The following is a 23,220-nucleotide window of genomic DNA, read 5'->3' on the forward strand; positions in this document are numbered from 1 at the left end:
CCCTATCTTAATATGTATGTCTCTGGGTTATTTGAAGTGATTTCCTTTCATTGATTTTAGTTTTAAATATAGGTCTAGATGCAGACTAGAGAACTCTTAAATATATCTTTCAATATACCTATTGAAAAACTACTAATATTTTTCTCTTTTTTTGGCCACCAAATATATTTATTTGGCCTAAAAGTGGAAGCAGCCAACTGCTACAATAGTATTTATTGCAGATGCATAATGTTTCCAGAAAATGAACCTTTTTAATCAACTCCTCTTAAATGACATTTATGTTTAGAATTACAGAAATAGCAAATTAAAAATGTAGCAAAAACCTTTCTAATCATCTCCCTTTGATTTTTTAACAGCTTTATTGACACATAATTCACATACCATACAATTTACCCATTTAAAGTATACAATCCAATGGTTTTTACTATGTCCACAGAGTTGTGTGACTATCACCACAATCAATTTTAGAACATTTTCACTACCCCCCAAAGAAATTCTTTACCCATTTACAGTCACTCCTCTTTTCCCCTCAACCTGCAGACCTAAGCAACAATTAATCTCCTTTCTGTCTGTATAGATTTGCTTGTTCTGGACATTTCATATAAATGGAGTTATATAAAATGTGGCCTTAGCAATTTTGAAGTATATAATACAGTATTGTTGACTACAATTAGTGTGCTGTACACTAGATGTTCAGAACTTACTAATCTTCTAGTTGCAAGTCTGTACCCTTTTACAACATCTCCTCAATTCCTGTACCCCCCAGCCCCTGGTAACCACCATTCTACTCTGGTTCTATAAGGTTCACATTTTTAGATTCCACATATGAGTAATATCATACAATATTTGTCTTTCTTTGACTAGCTTATCTCACTAAGCATGGTGCCCTCAAGATCCATCCCTGTTGTTTCAAATGGCAGGATTTTCATTTTTCTCATGGCTCAATAATATTCCATTATATATGTACACTACATCTTCTTTATCCATGCATCCATTGACAGACACTTAGCTTGTTTCCATATCTTGGCTGTTGTGAAATAATGCTGCAATAAACATGGGAGTACAGATATCCTTTCAATATCCTGCTTTCATTTCCTTCAGAGAGAAACTCAGAAATGGAATTGCTAGATATATATGGTAGTTGTATTTTTAATTTTTTTAAGGAAGCTCCATACTGTTTTTCATAGTGATTGAACCAATTTACATTCCCACCAGCAGTGCATAAGGGTTCCCTTTTCTCCATATGCTCACCAACACTTAATCTCTTTCTTCTTGATGATAGCCATTCTAACTGGTATGAGGTTGATATTTCATTGTGGTTTTTATTTGCATGTTCCTGATGACTTGTGATGTTGAGCATCTTTTAATGTACCTGTTGGCCATTTGTATATCTTCTTTGGAAAAATTCTATTCAGTTCCTCTGCCCATTTTTTAATCCAATTGTTTGTTTTTTTGTTACTGAGTTGTATTAATTCTTTATATATTTTGGATGATAACCCCTTATCCAATATATGGTTTGTAAATATTTTCTCCCTTTCTGTAAGTTGCCTTTTCATTTTGTTGATTGTTTCTTTTCATGTCCAGAATCTCTGTAGTTTGATGTAGTCCAACTTGTTGATTTTGCTTTTATTGCTTGTGCTTTTGGTATGCTAAGTATCATTGCAAAGACCAATGTCAAGAACTTTCTTCCCTATATTTTCTTCTAGGTGTTTTATTGGTTTCAGGTCTTACATTTAAGTCTTTAATCCATTTCAAGTTAATTTTTTGAGTGATGTATATAGGGGTCCAATTTCAATTTTCTGCATGTGGCTATCCATGTGGTTTTCCCAGCACCATTTGCTGAAGAGACCATCCTTTCCCCATTGAGTGTTCTTGACTCCCTTGTCAAATCTTAGTTGACTCTATATGTGGGGGTTTATTTCTGGTCTCTCTGTTTTGTTCCAATGGTCCATGTATCTATTTTTGCCAGCAATACTGTTTTAATTACTATAGCTTTATAGTATAGTTTGAAATCAGGAAGTGTAATGCCTCTGGCCTTGTTCTTCTTTCTCAGGATTACTATGGCTATTTGGGATCTTTTGTGGTTTCATATACATTTTAGGATTGGTTTTTCTATTTCCGTCAAAAATGCCATTGGAATTTTGATAGAGATTGCATTGAATCTGTAGATGACTTTGGGTACTATGAATATTTTAACAATATTAATTTTTCTGATCCATGAACATGGGATGTATTTCCATTTGTTTGTAATTTCTTTCATCGAAGTCTTGTAGCTTTTATCACACAGATCTTCACTTCCTTGGTTAAGTTTATTCCTAAATATTTTATTATTTTTTATGGTATTCTGATTGGGATAGTTTTATTACTTTTGTTGATATTTTGTTATTATATAGAAACAACTGATTTCTGTATGTTGATTTTATATCCTGCAACTTGATTGAATTCATTGATTAGTTTAACAGTTTTTTTGCTTGAATCTTTTAAGATTTTCTATGTATAATATCATATCATCTTAAATAATGGCAATTTTACTTCTTCCTTTCCAATTTGGATGCCTTTTATTTCTTTGTCTTGCCTGATTGCTCTAGCTAGGAGTTCTAGTATTTTATGAATAATAGTGATGAGAGTGGGCACCCTTGTCTTGTTCCTGATCTTAGAGGAAAAGCTTTCAATCTTTCATCATTCAGTATGATGTTAAGCTATGGGTGTGACATAATGGCCTTTATTATGTTGAAGTAAACCCCTTCAATATTCAATTTGTTGAGAGTTTTTGTCGTGAAATTATGCTGAATTTTGTCAAATGTCTTTTCCCCATTTATTGAGATGATCATAAATATTTATCTTTCATTCTATTAATGTGGTATGTCACATGTATTGATTTGTGTATATCAAACTATCCTTGCATCCCAGGGATAAATCCCACCTAGTTGATTGTTTTGATGTGTTGTTGAATTCAATTTGCTAATATTTTTTTGAGAATTTTTGCACCTATATTCATCAGGAATATTGGTCTAGTTTTGTTTTCTCATAGTGTCCTTATCTGGCTTTGGTATCAGGGTAATGCTGGCCTTGTAAAATGCGTTTGGAAGTGTTTCCTCCTCTTCAGTTTTTTTCAAAGAGTTTGAGATGAATTGGCATTAACTTTCCTTTAAACGTTTGGTAGAATTCACCAGTGAAGCCATTTGGTACTGGGCTTTTCTCTGTTGGGAGGCTTTTGATTACTGATTCAATCTCTTTGTTCATTATTAGAATCTTCAGAGTTTCTATTAATTTCCGATTTAGTCTTGGTAGGTTGTATGTTTCTAGGAATATATTCATTTCTTCTAGGTTATCCAGTTTGTTGGCATATAACTTTTCATAGTAGTCTCTTATGGTCCTTTGTATTTCTGAGCTATCATACGAGCTATCAGTTGTGATATCTTCTCTTTCATTTCTGATTTTATTTATTTGGGTTCTCTTTTTTTCTTAGTCTAGCCAAAGCTTTGTCAATTTTGTTTATCTTTTCAGAAAACAAGCTCTTAGTTTTGCTGATATTTTCTATTGTTTTTCTGGTCTCTATTTCAGTTATTTCCACCATGATATTTGTTATTTCCTTTCTTCTGCTAACTTTGGGCTTACTTTGTTCTTTTTCTAGTTCCTTGAAGTGTAAAGTTAGGTTGTTTATTTGAGGTCTTTCTGTTTTCTTAATATATGCATTTATCACTATAAATTTCCCTTTGAGACTGCTTTTGCAGCATCCTATAGGTTTTAGTGTGTTGTCTTTCCATTTTCACTTGTTTCAAGATATTTTTTATTTCCATTTTGATTTATTCTTTGACCCATTGGTTGTTCAGGAGTGTGTTATTTAATTTCCACATATTTGTAGATTTTCTAGCTTTCCTTTTATTGTTGATATCTAGTTTCATACCATTGTGGACAAAGCAGATAGTATGATTTCAATCTTCTTGAGTTAGTTAAGACTTGTTTTGTGTCCTATCAGATGATCTATCCTGGAGAATGTTCTGTGTGCACTTGAGAAGACTGTGTATTCTGCTGCTGTTGGATGAATTGTTTTGTACATGTCTGTTAGGTTCACTTGGTCTAATGTGTGTTTTGAGTCCAATGTTTTCTTTTTTGATTTTCTGTCTGGATGATCTATCCATTGCTGAAAGTGGGGTATTGAAGTCCCCTAATATTATCGTATTGTCTATTTCTCCCTTCATATCTTTTAGTATTTGCCTAAGATAATTAGGTGCTCTGATATCATGTGAGCATATCATTGATTGTTATATCTTCTTAATGAATTGACCACTTTATTATTTTATAATGACCTAATGTGTCTCTTGTTACCATTTTTGGTGTACAGTCTTATTTTGTGTGATATAAGTATAGTTATACCCACTTTCTTTTGGTGTCTACTTGCATGGAATATCTTTTTCTATCCCTTCACTTTGAGCCTGTGTGTGGACTTAAATCTGGAGTGAGTCTCTTTGTAGGCAGCATATAGTTGAGTCTTGTTTTTTTTGTTTGTTTGTTTGGTTTGGTTTGGGTTTTTTTGTGGTACGTGGGCCTCTCACTGTTGTGGCCTCTCCTGTTGCGGAGCACAGGCTCCGGACGCGCAGGCTCAGCGGCCATGGCTCACGGGCGCAGCCGCTCTGCGGCATGTGGGATCTTCCTGGACCAGGGCACGAACCCATGTCCCCTGCATCGGCAGGCGGACTCTCAACCACTGCGCCACCAGGGAAGCCTGAGTCTTGTTTTTTAATCTGTTCAACCACTCTGTGCCTTTTGATTGGTAAATTCAGTCCATTTACAGTTTGAGTAATTATTGTTATGAAAGGACTTACTAATTACATTTCATTCATTGCTTTCTGCCTGTTTTATAGTTTCATTGTTCCTATTTCCCTCTACTTCTGCTTACCTTTTGAAATTGGTGATTTTCTGTGGTTGTGTCCTCTATTTCCCCTTTCTTTGTCTTTTGTGAATCTAATATAGATTTTTGTTTTGTGGTTTCCATTGGGCTTACATAAAGGCTCTTATAGATAAAATAGTCCGTTTTAAGCTGATAGCAACTTAACTTTGCATACAACTCTGCACCCATTTACTATCCCTATTTTATCTTTTTGACATCACACTTTACCTCTTTTTATATTGTGCATTCATTAACAAATTATAGTAGCTGTAATTATTTTTTAATTAGTTTTTATTGGAGTATAGTTGCTTTACAATGTTGTATTAGTTTCTACTGTACAGCAAAATGAATCAGTTATACATACACATATATTGCCTCTTTTTGGATTTCCTTCCCGTTTAGGTCACCAGAGTGCATTAAGTAGAGTTCCCTGTGCTATACAGTATGTTCTCATTTGTTGTCTATTTTATACATAGTATCACTAATGTATATGTATCAATTTCAATTTCCTCACCCCCGCCCCACTTTCCCCCTTGGTATCCATACATTTGTTCTCGATGTCTGTGTCTGTTTCTGCTTTACAAATAAGATCATCTATACCATTTTTGTAGATTCCACATATGTGTGTTAATATATGATATTTGTTTTTCTCTTTCTGACTCACTCGGTATGACATTCTCTAGGTCCATCCACGTCTCTGCAAATGACCCAGTTTCATTCCTTTTAATGGCTGAGTAATATTCCATTGTATATATGTACCACATCTTCTTTATCTGTCAGTAGACATTTAGGTTGTTTTCATGTGCTGGCTATTGTAAATAGTGCTGCAATGAACACTGGGGTGCATGTCTCTTTTTGAATTATGGTTTTCTCAGGGTATATGCCCAGTAGTGGGATTGCTGGGTCATATGGTAGTTCTATTTTTAGTTTTCTAAGGAACCTCCATACTGTTTTCCATAGTGGTTGTATCAATTTACATTCCCACCAACAGTGCATGAGGGTTCCCTTTTCTCCACACCCCCTCCAGCATTTATTTTTTGTAGATTTTTTGACGATGGCCATTCTAACCGGTGTGAGGTGATACCTCATTGTAGTTTTGATTTGCATTTCTCTAATGATTAGTGATGTTGATCATCCTTTCATGTGCCTCTTGGCCATCTGTATGTCTTCTTCGGAGAAATATCTATTTAGGTCATCCACCCATTTTTTGATTGGGTTGTTTGTTTTTTTGATATTGAGCTGCAAGAGGAGCTTGTATATTTTGGAGATTAATCCTTTGTCAGTTGCTTTGTTTGCAAATATTTCTCCCATTCTGAGGGCTGGCTTTTCGTCTTGTTTATGGTTTCCTTTGCTGTGCAAAAGCTTTGAAGTTTCATTAGGTCCCATTTGTTTATTTTTGTTTTTATTCTCATTACTCTAGGAGGGGGATCAAAAAGGATCTTGCTGTGATTCGTGTCAAAGAGTGTTCTGCCTGTGTTTTCCTCTAGGAATTTTCTAGTGTCTGGCCTTACATTTAGATCTTAAATCCATTTTGAATTTATTTTTGTGTATGGTGTTAGGGAGTGTTCGAATTTCATTCTTTTACATGTAGCTATCCAGTTTTCCCAGCACCACTTATTGAAGAGGCTGTCTTTTCTCCATTGTATATTTTTGCCTCTTTGCCATAGATTAGGTGACCATAGGTATGTCAGTTTATCTCTGGGCTTTCTATCCTGTTCCATTGATCTATATTTCTATTTTTGTGCCATTGCCATACTGTCTTGATTACGGTAGCTTTGTGGTATAGTCTGAAGTCCAGGAGCCTGATTCCTCCAGCTCCGTTTTTCTTTCTCAAGATCGCTTTGGTTATTTGGGGTATTTTGTGTTTCCATACAAATGGTGAACTTTTTTGTTCTAGTTCTGTGAAAGATGCCATTGGTAATTTGATAGGGATTGCTTTGCATAGTATAGTCATTTTCAAAATATTGATTCTTCCAATCTAAGAACACAGTATATCTCTCCATCTGTTTTTGTCGTCTTTGATTTCTTTCATCAGTATCTTATAGTTTTCTGCATACAGGTCTTTTGCCTCCTTGGGTAGGTTTATCCTAGGTATTTTATTCTTTTTGTTGCAATGGTAAATGGGAGTGTTTCCTTGATTTCTCCTTCTGATCTTTTGTTGTTAGTGTATAGGAATGCAAAAGATTTCTGCATATAAATTTTGTATCCTGCTACTTTACCAAATTCATAGATTAGCTCTAGTGGTTTTCTGGTGGCATCTTTAGGATTTTCTATGTACAGTATCATGTCATCTGCAAACAGTGACAGTTTTACTTCTTCTTTTCTGATGTGGATTCCTTGTATTTCTTTTTCTTCTCTGATTGCCATGGCTAGGACTTCCAAAACTATGCTGAATAATAGTGGCGAGAGTGGACATCCTAGTCTTGTTCCTGATCTTAGAGGAAATGCTTTCAGTTTTTCACCATCGAGAATGATGTTTGCTGTGGGTTTGTCGTATATGACCTTTGTTATATTGAGGTAGGTTCTCCCTATGCCCACTTTCTGGACAGTTTTTATCGTAAATGGGTGTTAGATTTTGTCAAAAGCTTTTTCTGCATCTATTGAGATGCTCATATGGTTTTTATTCTTCAATTAGTTAATATGGTGTATCACATTGATTTTCGTATGTTGAAGAATCCTTGCATCCCTGGTATAAATCCCTGTTGGTCATGGCGTATGATCCTTTTAATGTGTTGTTGGATTCTGTTTGCTAGTATTTTGTTCAGGATTTTTGAGTCTGTGTTCATCAGTGATACTGCCCTGTAAGTTTGTTTTTTGTATCTTTGTCTGGTTTTGGTGTCAGGGTGATGGTGGCCTCGCAGAGTGAATTTGGGAGTGTTCCAGCCTCTGCAGTTTTTTGGAAGAGTTTGAGAAGTATAGGTGTTAGCTCTTCTCTAAATGTTTGATAGAATTCACCTGTCAAGCCATCTGGTCCTGGACTTCTTTTTGTTGAACGATTTTTAATCACAGCTTCAATTTCATTATTTGTGATTTGTCTGGTCATATTTTCTATTTTTTCCTGGTTCAGTCTTGGATGGTTGTACTTTTCTAAGAATTTGTCCATTTCTTCCAGGTTATCCATTTTATTGGCATAGAGTTGCTTGTAGTAGTCTCTTATGATCTTCTGTATTTTTGTGGTGTCAATTGTGTCTTCTCAGTTTTCATTTCTAATTTTATTGATTTGGATCCTCTCCCTTTTTTACTTGATGAGTCTGGCTAAAGGTTTATCAATTTTGTTTATCTACTCAAAGAACCAGCTTTTAGTTTCATTGATCTTTGCTATTTTCTTCATTTCTATGTCATTTATTTCTGCTCTGATCTTTAAGATTTCTTTCCTTCTACTAACTTTGGGTTTTGTTTGTTTTTTCTCTAGTTGCTTTAGGTGTAAGGTTAGCTTGTTTATTTGAGATTTTTCTTGTTTCTTGAGGTAGGGTTGTATTGCTATAAACTTCCTTCTTAGAACTGCTTTTGCTGCATCCCATAAGTTTTGGGTCACTGTGTTTTCATTGTCATTTGTCTCTAGGTATTTTTTGATTTCCTCTTTGATTTCTTCAGTGATCTCTTGGTTATTTAGTAACATATTGTTTAGCCTCCATGTGTTTGTACTTTTTACAGTTTTTTTCCCCTGTAATTGATTTCCAGTCTCATAGCATTGTGGTCAGAGAACATGCTTGATATGATTTCAATTTTCTTAAATTTACTGAGGCTTGATTTTGACCCAAGATGTGATCTATCCTGGAGAAAATGTTCCGTGAGCACTTGAGAAGAAAGTGTATTCTGCCACTTTTGGGTAGAACGTCCTATAAATATCAATGAAGTCTGTGTGGTCTGTTGTATCATTTAAAGCTTGTGTTTCCTTATTTATTTTCTGTCTGGATGATCTGTCCATTGGTGTAAGTGGGGTGTTAAAGTCCTCCACTATTATTGTGTTACTGTCAGTTTCCCCTTTTATGGCTGTTAACATTTGCCTTATGTACTGAGATGGGCCTGTGTTGGGTGTATAAATATTTACAATTGTTATATTTTCCTGGATTGATCCCTTGATCATTATGTAGTGTCCTTCATTATCTCTTATAATAGTCTTTATTCTAAAGTCTGTCTTTTCTGATACGAGTATTGCTACTCCAGCTTTCTTTTGATTCCCATTTGTATGGAATATCTTTTTCCATCTCCTCACTTTCTGTGTGTATGTGTTTCTATGTCTGAAGTCAGTCTCTTGTAGACAGCATATATAGGAGTCTTGTTTCTGAATGCATTCATCTAGTCTTTGTCTTTTGGTTGGAGCATTTAATCCATTTGCACTTAAGGTAATTATAGATATGTGTGTTCCTCTTACCATCTTCTTAATTGTTTTGGGTTTGTTCTTGTGGGTCTTTTCCTTCTCTTGTGCTTCTTGCCTAGAGAAGTTTCTTTAGCATTTGCTGAAAAGCTGGTTTGGTGGTGCTGAATTCTCTTAGCTTTTTCCTTGTCTGTAAAGCTTTTGATTTCTCTATCGAATCTGAATGTGATCCTCGTTGAGTAGAGTAATCTTGGTTGTAGGTTTTTCCCTTTCATCACTTGAGATATGTCCTGCCACTCCCTTCTGGCCTGCAGAGTTTCTGCTGAAAAATAAGCTGATAACCTTATGGTTATTTGTTGATTTTCCCTTGCTGCATTTAATAGTTTTTCTTTGTATTTAATTGTTGATTTGGTTATTTGTTGATTTTCCCTTGCTGCATTTAATAGTTTTTCTTTGTATTTAATTTTTGTTAGTTTGATTAATATGTGTCTCAGTGTTTTTTCTCCTTGGGCTTATCCTGTATGGAACTCTCTGCACTTCCTAGACTTGATTGACTATTTCCTTTCCCACGTCAGGGAAGTTTTCACCTACAATCTCTTCACATATTTTCTCAGTACCTTTCCCTTTCTCTTTTTCTTTGACCCCTATAATTCAAATGTTGGTGTGTTTAATGTTGTTCCAGAGGTCTCTTAGGGTGTCTTCATTTCTTTTCATTCTTTTTTCTTTATTCTTCTCCATGGCAGTTATTTCCACCATTCTGTCTTCCAGCTCACTTCTCCGTTCTTCTGCCTCAGTTATTCTGCTGTTAATTCCTTCTAGTATATTTTTCATTTCAGTTATTGTGTTGTTCATCACTGATTGTTTGTTCTTTAGTTCTTCTAGGTGCTTGTTAAACATTTCTTGTATCTTCTCTATCCTTGCCTCCATTCTGTTTTCAAGATCTTGGATCATCTTTACGGTCATTACTCTGAATTATTTTTCAGGTAGATTTCCAATCTCCTCTTCATTTATTTGGTCTTGTGGGTTTTTACCTTGCTTCTTCATCTCCAACATATTTCTTTGTCTTCTTATTTTGTCTAACCTGCTGTGTTTATGGTCTCCTTTCCACAGACTGCAGGGTCGTAATTCCTCTTGCTTCTGTTGTCTGCCACCTAGTGAGTGAAGTTGGTCCAGGGGCTTGTGTAGGCTTCCTGGTGGAAGGGACTGGTGCCTGTGCTCTGGTGGGTGGAACTGAGTCTTTTCCCTCTTAGGGTAGGGCCGCATCAGGTGGTATGTTTTGGGGTTTCTGTGAGCTTAGTACAACTTTAGGCAGTCTGTCTGCTGATGGGTGGGGCTGTGTTCCTGTCTTGTTGGTTGTTTGGCGTGAGGTGTCCAGCACTGGAGCCTGCAGGCAGTTGTGTGGGCTGAGTCCTGGTGTTGATGTGGATACCTCCAGGAGCACGTGCACCGATTAATATTCCCTGGGCCCAGGGATTCTCTGGCGGTCCAGTGTCCTGGAGTAGGCGCTCCCAGCCCAGAGGCCCAGGCCTGACCCCTGGCCAGGGAGCCAAGAGCCCGCAAGCTTCACAGAGCAGCCAGAGAAAAAAGGAAAAATAGAAAAGAGAACAAACAGACAAACAAAATCCAAGACAAATAGAAAAAACAACAGCAAAGAGACAGCAGCAGCAACAAACACACACACAGAAAAAATAAAATAAAATAAAAACAAAACAAGAGCACAAGCAAAGGAATTCAAAGATGAGAATAGTCCATAGGACTAAACTAACAAAAACAAAAAAATTAAAAATAAAACTAAAACAGAAAGCAAACAGCAAAAAAAGTGAAGAAAACAAAATAGAGACATAAAAACAATAAAAAAGTATATGGGAAAGAACAAAAACAAGAATAAACCCACAAAACAACAAAAAAGTAAAGTAAAAATTTAAAAATATACATGTTAGGGGCTTCCCTGGTGGCGCAGTGGTTGAGAGTCTGCCTGCCGATGCAGGGGACATGGGTTCATGTCCCGGTCCGGGAAGATCCCACACGCTGTGGAGTGGCTGGGCCCATGAGCCATGGGCGCTGAGCCTGCGCATCCGGAGCCTGTGCTCTGCAACGGAAGAGGCCACAACGTGGCCTGCGTACTGCAAAAAATAAATAAATAAATAAATAAATATATATATATATATATATGTTAAAAATTATTTTTAAATAAAAATAAAGAATAGAAAGGTAAAAAATAATAAAATAACAAAAGCAACAGCACCAACAACTGAACAAAATGAAACAAACCAAAAATGAATAATAGTAATAAGAATATTTTCCTGGGGCCTCCTCTGTCAGTGTCCTTGCCCCCACAGTGAGCCAGAGCCAATCCCTGTCTCCCCAGGAGGCCTTCCAATACCTCTAGTTAGGCCTCGGGACCTGCTGTGGGTACTGTGGGGCCAGCTCAGACTCTGACCTGGCCAGACTCCTTGCCCCCAGAGTCCACTGCTGCAAAGGCTATAGTGGTCTCAGTTGTGGAACACTCGTTGTCTACTCAGGTATTCCACAGACACAGGATTTAGCAAGCCAACCTCAGGGATTTAATCCGCGGCTTGCACAGCTGCACAGAAAGATTTCCATTCCTCTTCCTTAGTCGCACTGCCCCTGGGCCTCAGCTTTGGTTTTGACCCCACCTCTGCATGTGCACCACCCTCAGGCATCTGTTCCTTGCCCAGGCGAGAGGGAGCGAAAGCAGTGGCTGCTTGCGGCCCACTTACTCAGGCCAGGGGCGGGGGGTACAGCGGCCACAGTTGGGCTGTGTGCAAATTGCCTGCGGTGGCAGAACCAGCAGGCAGTTGCAACAGACTGGCATGCTCGCTCTGGTGAGAGTCCCTCCCAGTGCCCGTGGAGGCAGGAGCTGGAATGTGGGGGTGGTGGTGGCCCTGCCCCCCACGTGTCTCTCAACAATGGTGCCTCATTTTCCAGGCAGACCACACTTCCTCTAGGGGCATTCCCAGCCGCGCATCCCCTCACTCCTGTCCCCTCTGCTATATCCACACAGCCAACAGCACTCCTCTCCCCAGACCCATTCTTCCAACCCCACACTTCAGTTCTCAGCCCCCACCAGCATCGACAGACTTTTGTACCAGGCAGGGGTGCCCAGCGCTGATTCCCAAGGAGGTTTGGGGGTGTGCAGCGCTCAGTCCCCCAGAGCCCACGGGCAGAGACCCCAGCTCGAGAGGCAAGTGGGCCTGCTCTGATGGGAGCCCCTCTCAGTGCCTGCAGAGGCTGAAGAAGCCGGCGGGTGGGGAAAGGGGTTGTAATGGCGGCTCCACCCCTCACGCACCACTGAACAATGACACCTTGATTCTATGGTATCCTGGATTTTTCCCACAGACTTTCCCAGTTGTGGAGCTCCTTACTCCTGTCCCTTCAGACTGTCTTTTCACAGCCAACAGCTGCCCCCTCCCTGGGTCTGCACTCCAAACTCCACTTTCCAGCACCCAGCCCCCCTCTGCAACAGGCAACTCACGACTCAGGCCAGAATGTGCAGAGCTGCAGTGTAGACCATGCATGCAGTCTTTGTCCTGCCTTCCACAGAGTGTCCACTGCATTCTCCTTTGATCCCCCAAAGATCCGTTTCTGTCCCAGCTGATTTCCCCACTGTGAGGGAGTTTTTCTGAGTGTGGGGACCTCTCCTCACCTTCAGCTTCCCGCCAGATTGCTGGTCCCCGTTTTGATTCCTCTTTTCTTTTTTTCTTCTTTCTTTCATCCTACCTGGTTGTGAGGGGATTTTTCTTGTCCTTTTAGGTTGTCTGAAGTCCTCTGCTAATGTTCAGCAGGTGCTCTATGAGAGATGTATTGTATTGTAGATGTATTCTTGATGTACTTGTGAGGAGTGACAAATTCCATGTCCTCCTATCCCACCATCTTGACTCCTCTCCAGTAGCTGTAGTTATTTTTAATACTCTTTTGCTTTAACCTTTATACTGTAGTTGTGTTTAGCACACCATCCTATTACAGAACAGGAGTGTTCTAAATCTGCATACTTACCTTTACCAGTGTATTATATACTTTCATATGTTTTCATTTCACTAATTAGAGTCTTTTCTGTTCAGCATTTCTTGCATTGCAGGTCTGGTGGTGATGAAATCCCTCAGCTTATGTTTGTCTGGGAACATCTTTATTTCTCCTTCATATCTGAAGGATAACTTTTCCATATAGAGTATTCTTGGCTGACAGTTTTTTTCTTTCAACATTTTGAATATGTCATTCCACTCTCTCCTGGCACATAGGGTTTCTGCTGAGAAAACTGCTGATAACCTAATGGGGGTTCTTTTGTAGGTCACAATCTTTTTCCTCTGGCTGCTTTTAGGAACTTCTCTTTGATTTTTGACAGGTTCATTGTAATTTATCTTAAGAAGGTCTTTTTGCATTGAGATAATAGGGTGATTAGCGTCATGAATTTGGATGTCCTAGTCTTTCCTTGAGTTTGGGAAGTTCTCAGCTATTATATCTTTAATAACTTTTCTGCCTTTTATCCCTCTCTTTTCCTCTGGAACCCCAGTTATTATAATATTTGTATGTTTGCTGGAGTCCTATAGATCACATAGGCTTTCTAAATCACTCTTTTTCATTATTTTCTCTTTGTTATCCTCTGATTTCAAATTTCCTATCCTTTAGCTCATTTAATCTATCTTCCACTCAGTCTACTCTGAGATAGATGCTCTCTATTGCATTTTTCATTTTACTCATTGAATTCTTCAGCTCCAGAATTTCTGTTTGGTTATTTTCCATGATTTATATCTCTTTATTAAATTTCAGATTTTGTTCATGTACTATTTTCCTGATATTCTTGAATTGTCTTTCTGTGTTTTCTTGCTGCTCTTTTGGTTTCCTCAAAACTGCTATTTTGGGCTTCCCTGGTGGCAGCAGTGGTTGAGAATCTTCCTGCCAATGCAGGGGACACGGGTTCGAGCCCTGGTCTGGGAAGATCCCACATGCCGCGGAGCAACTAGGCCCGTGAGCCACAACTACTGAGCCTGCGTGTCTGGAGCTTGTGCTCCGTGACAGTGAGAGGCCCGTGCACCACGATGAAGAGTGGCCCCCGCTTGCCGCAACTGGAGAAAGCCCACACACAGAAACGAAGACTCAGCACAGCTATAAATAAATAAATAAGCAAAAACCTGCTATTTTGAATTTTCAGCTAGATCCTAAAATTTCATGTCTTTGGTTATTGGTGATTATTACCCTTTTTTTTTTTTTTTTTTTTTTTTTGCGGTATGCGGGCCTCTCACTGTTGAGGCCTCTCCCGTTGCGGAGCACAGGCTCCGGACGTGCAGGCTCAGCGGCCATGGCTCACGGGCCCAGCCGCTTCGTGGCATGTGGGATCCTCCCGGACCGGGGCACGAACCCGCGTCCCCTGCATCGGCAGGCAGACTCTCAACCACTGCGCCACCAGGGAAGCCCTGATTATTACCTTTTGGTGATATCATGTTTCCTTGATTCTTCATGTTCCTTGGAGTTTTGTGTCACTGCTTTCACACATGAAGTAGCAGACACTTCCTCAAAACTTTGCTCATTGCCTTCAGGTGGGAAATATTGTTCATATGTCCTGTTATATCGGGGGTTTTCTCTGACCTTGTGTGGATATACCTGCTCCATGCTTCTTGCTCCCTCTTGTGGCATAATTATTCTTTTATGTCTTGTCTGGTCTTACAGCTCACCAGGATGTCTGCTAGAAACCTCTCTTTTGTTTTTCAGAAGGTAGCACTACAGTTCAAGTTTTTGGTTTCTCCCTTTCACATAGACCCTGGTCAGATATTTTGAGAGCACTTCTTTTATTGGAGCTTGCTCTTGCCACTGAACTCAGGAGCACATATAAGGAGCTGGCCGGAGAGTGGGGGGAGGTGTGAGTCTTGCACTCTGGGCATTGGGGGTGACTGTGGGACTGGTGAGGGGATCATCGGGTGAGGGTTTCCCAGAAGCTCACGGATGGACTTTCCACTGAAGTCTTGAACACAGTCATCAGGAACTATATCCCTTTAATATTGATATTCTTACCTGCTGCTTTCCTGATTTCTTCCCTTCCCCCTTCCCCCAGTCATGGAGGTCCCAGCCTCAAATTTGTTTTGTTTTGTTTTGCTCCAGTAGCTTGCTGGAATCTCCCCTCAGCAAGGCTGGAGTTATACAAATTCTGTTTTGTCCTTGGGTGCCTGCTCAAGTCTGTACTCTTCAGGTTTTCCCCAGCCTAACCATGGCCAAGAGGGATTGGGGCAGGTTCACCGGTCCTGCTGATTCCACAGCTCATACAATGGTCTTTCTGCCTATTACTGATGCACAGGTGGATGAGACTCCTCCCAGGTCCCTTGGCATATCTGGATCCCAGAACTCTAACAGAGGGACTTTTGTTCATGGATGGATGCCTAACTAGTTGTTTAAAAGGGGGGACAAAAAGGAATATCTTATGCCGCTATGATGCTGACGTCACTTGTCCTTGTTATATTCAGAGTTGAGCTCAGTCTCTCTCCCCTATTCCAATAATCTTGACCCCTATTGCAATAGTCTTGAATAAAGTCTTTCTTACCATTTTTGACAAGTGCCAGAATAATTTCTTTTTAATAGTATCTCTCTTCCAACATCTTTCTTGCCTCGTTCCCATTTTTTTATGCTATTGTAAATTGAACTTTTTTTCTTGGATTTTTCATTGCTCATGTATAGAAATACAGTTGGTTTTTGTATTTTGATCTTGTACAATCTTGTTGAACTCATTTAATAGTTCCTTATGATTTTATGTATATAGGATCATACCATCTGAAAGTAGAGTTTTAATTCTTCCTTTCCAATCTGGATAACTTTCATTTCTTTCTCCTGCCTAATTGCCCTGGCTAGAACCTCCGGTACAGTGTTGAATGAAAGTAGCAAGAGTGGACATCCTTGTCTTATTCCTGATCTTAGGAAGACTTTCACAGTTACGTATGATGTTAGCTGTGGTTCTTTCATAGGTGCCATTTGTCAGGTTCAGGAAGTTCCCTTCTATTTCTTGTTTGTTGAGTTATCATGTAAAGGTGTTGGTTTTTGTCAAGTCCTTTTTTGTATCTGTTGAAATGATCATATTGGTTTTTGTCCTTTATTTTATTAAAACATTACAATAATTGACTTTTGAATACTAAATCAACCTTGCATTTCTGAAACAAATGCCACTTCATCATCGTGTATAATCCTTTTTATATATTGCTGGATTCATTTTGCCAGTACTTTACTGAGGACTTCTTATGTCTTTATTCATAAGAGATATTGATCTATTATTTTCTTGTGATACCTTTATCTGGTTTTGATACCAGAGTAATACTGACCTTATAGGATGAGTTGCAAGTATTCCTTTCTCTTCTATTTTTAAAAGAATTTGTAAAAAATTGGTATTAATTCTTCTTGAAATGTTTGGTAGAATTCACCCTTGAAGCCATCTGTGCTTGTGCTTTTCTTTCTGCAAAGTTTAAAGATTACTGATTCAATCTCTTTATTTGTTGTAGCTCTATTCAGATATTCTGTTTCTTCTTGAGTCTGTTTTGGTGGTTTGTGTCTTTCTAGGAATTTATCCATTTCATTTATCTAATATGTTGACATACTCTTGTTCATAGTTCTCTTAGGATCCCTTTCATTTCTATGAATTTGATAGTTATTATTTTAGTAATTTGAGTATTCTCTCTTTTTTTGGTCTGTTTATGCAAATATTTGTCAATTTTGTTGATCTTTTCAAACCTACTTTTGGTTTCATTGATTTTCTCTATTTTTCTTTTATGATCTATATATTTTTTCTGCTCTAATGTTTATTATCTACTTCCCTCTGTTAGCTTTGGATTTAGTTTGCTCTTCTTTTCCCAGTTCCTTAAGATAGAACAATAGGTTATTAATTTGGGATCTTTTGTCTTAGTCAACTTAGAGTACTATAAAAAATTACTATAGACTGGGTGGCTTAAACAACAGAAATTGATATTCTCACAGTTCTGGAGGCTGGAATTCTAAGGTCAGGGTGCCTGTATGGGAACTGTCTTCCCAGCTTGCAGATGGTGCCTTATCACTCTCTTCCCAGCTTGCAGATGGTGTGCCTTGTCACTGTGTCCTCACATGGCTGGAAGTAAGACAGGGAGCAAGCTCTCTGGTGTTTCTTCTTATAAGGCCACTAATCCCATCACAAGCCTTCATGGCCTCATCTAAATCTAATGATCTCCCAAAGGCCCCATCTCCAAGTACTATCACATTAGGGGTTAGGGCTTCAATATATGAATTTGTGGGGACTCAATTCAGTCTATAACATTTTTCTTCTCTGTAATGTAGGTGTTTGCTGCTATAAATTTCCTTCTATTCACTGCTTTTACTTAATCCCATAAGTTTTCCTTGTTATTGATTTCTAATTTCATTTCATTGTTGAGTGAAGCAGCTGAGCTCTCCCTCCCCCAAGCAAGTTTCTAATTTCTGCTCTTTTTCCTGTGTATGGATCACACTTTCCTGTTTCTTTTCATATCATAACTTTTTTTGAAAATTGGACATTTTCAATAATGTAGCAACTCTGGGTACTGATTCCCAACCCCTAGGGTGTATTGTTTGCTGGTTTATTTGTTTAGTGACTTGGCTGCACTTTTTCTTTGAAGTCTATTTCTCCCACAGTGTGCAGCCTCTAATGTCACCTCTCAGAGGGAACAGCCTTGGGCATGCGCACAGTCACCCTGGAATGACACAGCTTTCTTGTTTCTTTTCCTAATCTCCCTATTAAGCCTGCCTCTGTGGTACCTCACCCAGCTGTTAGCCTCCACTAATTGCAGACTAATTGTTCCATTTTTATTTTTCTGACAGTTTCCCATATATAAAGTCCTCCAGTGATCTAATTAGATTTGGGGTTCCCTTGTGTTTGAGGCCAGTCTTAGGTATTTGTTCGGACCTCAGGAGGGTTCTTCTTAGCTGACTCTTCCCCCAGGTACTCTCTGTTAAACTTCTAGCTGTCACATGGTTTAGCTTGTTATTCTCATGAAGCTCCCAGCTTCCTGTAACTGCTCATCTCTCAAATCTCCATTGTTTTTGACAGCACCCTTAGGCTTGAACTTCTCCATACTCTGTTCCAAATAAAGTCTGTTCTCTTAGGAAAGCTCTCTGTTCTTAAGTCCTGCCTTTCCCCCTGGGAACAATCTATGAACCACTGTTCTGGAGCTATGGATAGGAACAGTGGACTGCTTCTCTTGGAGTGACACCCTTGCCCTACCAGTGGAGTGCTGGGTAACCCTGGTTTTCTTGGCTTGCCTCTCCCAGTATGGAACCTGTACTCTATGAGTTACATCAGGGCAGGGGCACTCAGAGCCCACTATTCTTGGCCTCCACTTGCGGTAGAGCTTCTGCCCTGTGCATGGGGACTAGGTAGATGGAGGAAGCCTCACACCTACCAGTCATGCCATGCTAGAGTAGAGCTTCTGCCTTATGGACCTGGGGATGGGGTGAGGTAGGAGGAGAAATGCTGATGAGTTGCTCCTCCTGGGGGCAAAGCATAGCCTTTGAATGGGACCTGAGGGGAAAGAGCACTCCCAGGCTTTATTTGCCAGGAGTAGAGCTTCCATCTCACTGAACTGAAGCATGGAGTAGATCATGTCTCAAATACCATAGACTCTCACTTTTCTTACTAAGAATTCATTGATTTTCTTGTGTAAATGTTTCTTCATTTGCTGTATGCCCTTAGGACATTCACAGTTTTCAGAGACTTTAACTTGTTTTTGTTTGTTTTTATAATTTTTACCAGTTATGGTGGTTTTATTGGAGAGAGGCTCTGTGGAGCTCCTCACACTGCAATTCTGGAAATGTCCAACTCTCATTTATTTTGAAGGTTCTTTTTTGGTTTTTACTCTCAGATCATACCCTTAATTCAGGTGTTTGCAAACTACAGCCCTTGGATCAAATCTGGCCTCTTTTTCTAAATAAAGTTTCATTGGAACACAGTCATGCCCATTCGTTTATGTATTGTTTATGGCTGACAGAGTTCAGTAATTGCAATTGAGACCATTTGGCCCACAAAGCCTAAAATATTTAGTGTCTGGCCCTTTACAAAAAAACTGACAACACCTACTTTAGTTGGTAAGCTTTACTAAAGTCTTCCATTACTTAAAGATATAAGTGCTTCCATAGTAAATATGAGTCGTCAAGAATACCAACAATAATTAAAATCAGATTTGGCTTAAAGGCAAAATTAGTAGATTTGTAATATAAACATGATATTTTTTGTTTTTCCAACATTTTCAGATCTGGTAGCTCAGCGAGGCGAAAGATTGGAATTATTGATAGATAAAACAGAAAATCTCGTGGATTCGGTAAGTATGGGGTATGGTAATATTTTTCCAGGATGTAAACTAGAGAAACCATGGTTGATGGCTAATATAATAGGGAAATGTCTTAAATTCAATACTTTAGTGGGGTTTTTTTTCCATTCTAACCCCCATTATGTGACTGCGTTGTGATCATGAGGATATCAATGAGGCATAGAAAAAAGCCACAACCCATTAATAGCCATTAAGGAAGCTTTCATTTGGAAAACATACTCAATATAAAGAAACAATTTGTTAAAGCTTTGGATTGATGCCTACATAATTTAGCACCTTAGCTACATATACCAGTCTGTTCTCTGTACATTCGTAAAACACAAAACAGAAGTGCGGGCCAGTTGTGACCCATTGTGGATCCTAAAAATCAGACAGTTCAGTCACTTTCTTGCTTACCGTGACAGCTTGGGCTTTTTTTGTATTAAGCAAGAGGCAGAGATTGATAGGGAAGGATGTGTCCCTGTAACCTACTTATGCTACAATTACGTGTGTCTCTGCATTTTCCATCTGGTTGGTGGATGAAAGTTTTCAGGGAAGATGATACATATACAGTGAATAGAAGGAGGGCAGAGATCAGTTACAATTTGGGTCTATACAATTACAAATTTACATGAAGAGTAGAAATTTACCCCTTGAAACAGATATCAGTGAGTGATCTTGTTCATTCTTACTGACAGGTAGATTTTAGTGGTTAAGAGCACAAGCTCTAGAGTCTGGTTGCCTGGGATTGAATCCCAGCTCTGTCACTCACTAGTTGTGTGACCTTAGGCAAGTTACTTAAACTCTCTATACCTCAGTCGTCATCATCTGGAAAATGAAGATGAATCTTTTTCATAGTGTTTTGAGGGTTAAAGCACACAATGCATGCAAAACCCCTAACACAGTGTCTGATACATAGTAAGAGCTATTTAAAGGTTTATTGTTATTGTTAGTTTTACAGAGACATCTATTAACGGTAGGTCTTAGGAGGATAATAGTTTTTTCACCAAAGTACATGGAAATTGGAGGAAGGGTGGCACCATACAGGAAGTTAAGACACCAGGGTTCTATAATGGCTCACTTTGTAAACCGTTGCTTGGGGACAAAGAGAGACAGGTGTCTGATTGTAGATCTGATGACAAGTTTTTTTGTACTTCCAGTCTATCTCTTAGGTATCCTCAGTCCCTGAAGATGACCTTATTTAGCTGGAGTGGCCTGTGTTTGACCAGTACTAGTATAGTCTGCACTTTCCAAAAAAAGCTTTCTTAATTTTGTTGACTACATCACCCAGATTAACAAAAGGTACTCATTAACTGCTGCCTCTTTTTATGGAGGAATAACGAATACAATAAAGTGCAGCAAATGTGCTACTTGTAATAAGTGTGCAGCTCAGTTATTGTTTTACATGTTTATACCCATGTAACCGCCACCTAGGTCAAGATATAAAACACTATCAGCACCTCAGAAGGCAGCCTCAAGCCCCTTCCAGTTAATAATCCCCAGCAGAAGTAACTTTTCTGACTTATATCACCCTAGATAATGTTTTTCCCGTTCTTAAAATGTATAGAAAAGTGGAAACGTGTGTTATATATTTGCATCTGTCCCCTTTCACTCACCAGTATGCCTATGAGATTCATCCATGTTGTTGAATGTAGTAATAATTTATTATTTTTTATTGTTTTGTACTACATATTCCATTGTATAAGTCTACCTACCACTATTTATCCATCCTCCTCTGTGGGGCTTTAATTCTGGATTCTCTATTTCGTTACATTGTTCTCTTTGTCTATCTTTATGCCAGTACCACACTGTATTGCTAACTGTAGCTTTATAGAATTCCCTAAGTCCTTCACTCTGTTCTTCACTAGGACTGTCTTCACCATTTTAGGTCCTTTGCATTTCCGTTTGTGTTTCAGAATAAGCTTGTTATTTTCCATCCTTAAAAAAAAATTGTATCTTTGATTGTGATTGCATTTAACTGATAGGTCAACTTAAGGAGAATTGGTAATCTTGACAGCGTTGAGTCTTCCTATCCATTAACTTGGCATATGTCTGCTTTTGCATAGGATTTCTTTAATTTTTCTCACCAGTGCTTTTTAGTTTTTGGTGTACAAGTCTTGCACATATTTTGTGAAATATACCTTTGAGAATTTCATGCTCTTGCATTCTATTTTAAATTTTGTTTTCCAATATTTATTGCTAATTATATAGAAATGAAATTAATTTTTATATATTGACCTGGTTTGTATCCTTCAACTTTCCAAAATTCACTTATTAGTTCTATGAGCTTTTTTGTAGGTGCTTACATTTTATTTCTTTTCCTTGTATTACTGCACTGGCTAGAACCTTCTACACAATAGTGAAGACAAGTTGTGACTGGACATTCTTGAATGAAGCACATCTTATGGGGAAAAAATCAGTATTTTCACAATTATGTTGTTAGCTGTAGATTTTTTAATAGGTACCCTTTATCAGGTGAAAGAAGTTCCTTCAATTCCTCATTTCAGAGTTTTATTCATGAATTTTATCAAATATTTTTTCTCTATATATTGAGAAGATTATATGGTTTTTCTCCTTTAATCAGTTAATATGACTGAACCTAACTTACTAAACTAATATTTATTTCTGAATGTTAAACTAACCTTGCATTCCTGCAAGATCATGATACAGTATCCTTTTTATCTAATACCTTATTGGATTTGCTATTGATTTATTCAGAAATTTTGTATCTGTGTTCATGAGGGATGTTTGTCTATAATTTATTTTTCTTTTTGGGCTTTGGCATCAGGGATATACTGGCCCCATCAAACAGGTTGGGAAGTGTTACCTCTCTCTCTCTATCCTCCAAAAGTGTTTAGGTAGTATCGATATTATTTGCTCCTTTGCTCTTTGGAAGGATTCACCAGCGAAGCAGTCTCAGCCTGGAGTTTTCTTTGTGGGAAGGTTTTAAATCTACCATTTTACTATTTGTTTCCTTTTTTTTTTTTTTTACCATCTGTTCTTTGTTCCCTTCACTTTCTTTTTCTGCCTTCTGTTCCATTAATGAGTACGTCTTAAATTCCATTTTTATTCTGTTTTGTTATTTTGTGATTGCTTTAAGGTTTACAGTATAAGGCTTTAACTTATCATAATCTACCTCCAAGTGGTATTATTCCACTTCACAAATAGTATGAGAACCTTATAATAGTATACCTCCAATTTTTACCTGGCCTTGGTGCTATTTTTGTCATACTTTTATACACACATATAACCTTCAAAAGAGATTTAAATAATAAGAAAAACATCTTTTGTATTTATCCATATAGTTAATATTTCTCGTAACTCTTCATTCTTTTGTGTGGATCCAGATTTCCATCTGGTGACATTTTCTTTCTGCCTGTAGGATGTCTTTTAACATTTCTTGTAGTGTAGGTCTGCTAGTAATGAATTCTTTCAGTATTTGTATATCAGAAAAGTCTTTATTTCACTTCCTTTTCTTAAAGATATTTTCACAGACTAGAATTCTATATTATTTTTTTCTTTCAATATTTGAAAGATGTTTCATCACTGTTTTTTATATTGTTTCTGACAAAAATGCCACTGTTGTTTTTACATATATAATTTGTCTTTTTTTCCTCTGGGTGCTTATGAGATTTTTCTATCATTGGTTTTAAGAAATTTGATTATAATATACTTTGGTGTAGTTTTCTTTATGTTTCTTCAGCTCTGGG

General features: G+C 38.2%; 1 protein-coding gene across 2 annotated transcripts in view; it reads left to right on the forward strand.

Annotated features, from left to right (window-relative positions):
- Positions 1 to 23,220, forward strand: part of VAMP7 (vesicle associated membrane protein 7) — a 66,198-nt gene that overhangs the window by 33,941 nt on the left and 9,037 nt on the right. For both annotated transcript variants that reach the window (XM_065900749.1, XM_065900750.1), the window contains one exon: positions 19,455 to 19,522. In XM_065900749.1, the coding sequence (XP_065756821.1) occupies positions 19,455 to 19,522 (68 nt within the window). The remainder of the gene's footprint in view (positions 1 to 19,454; positions 19,523 to 23,220) is intronic.

This window comes from Phocoena phocoena, chromosome X, assembly GCF_963924675.1.
Source record: "Phocoena phocoena chromosome X, mPhoPho1.1, whole genome shotgun sequence".
NCBI classification, from domain to species: domain Eukaryota; kingdom Metazoa; phylum Chordata; class Mammalia; order Artiodactyla; family Phocoenidae; genus Phocoena; species Phocoena phocoena.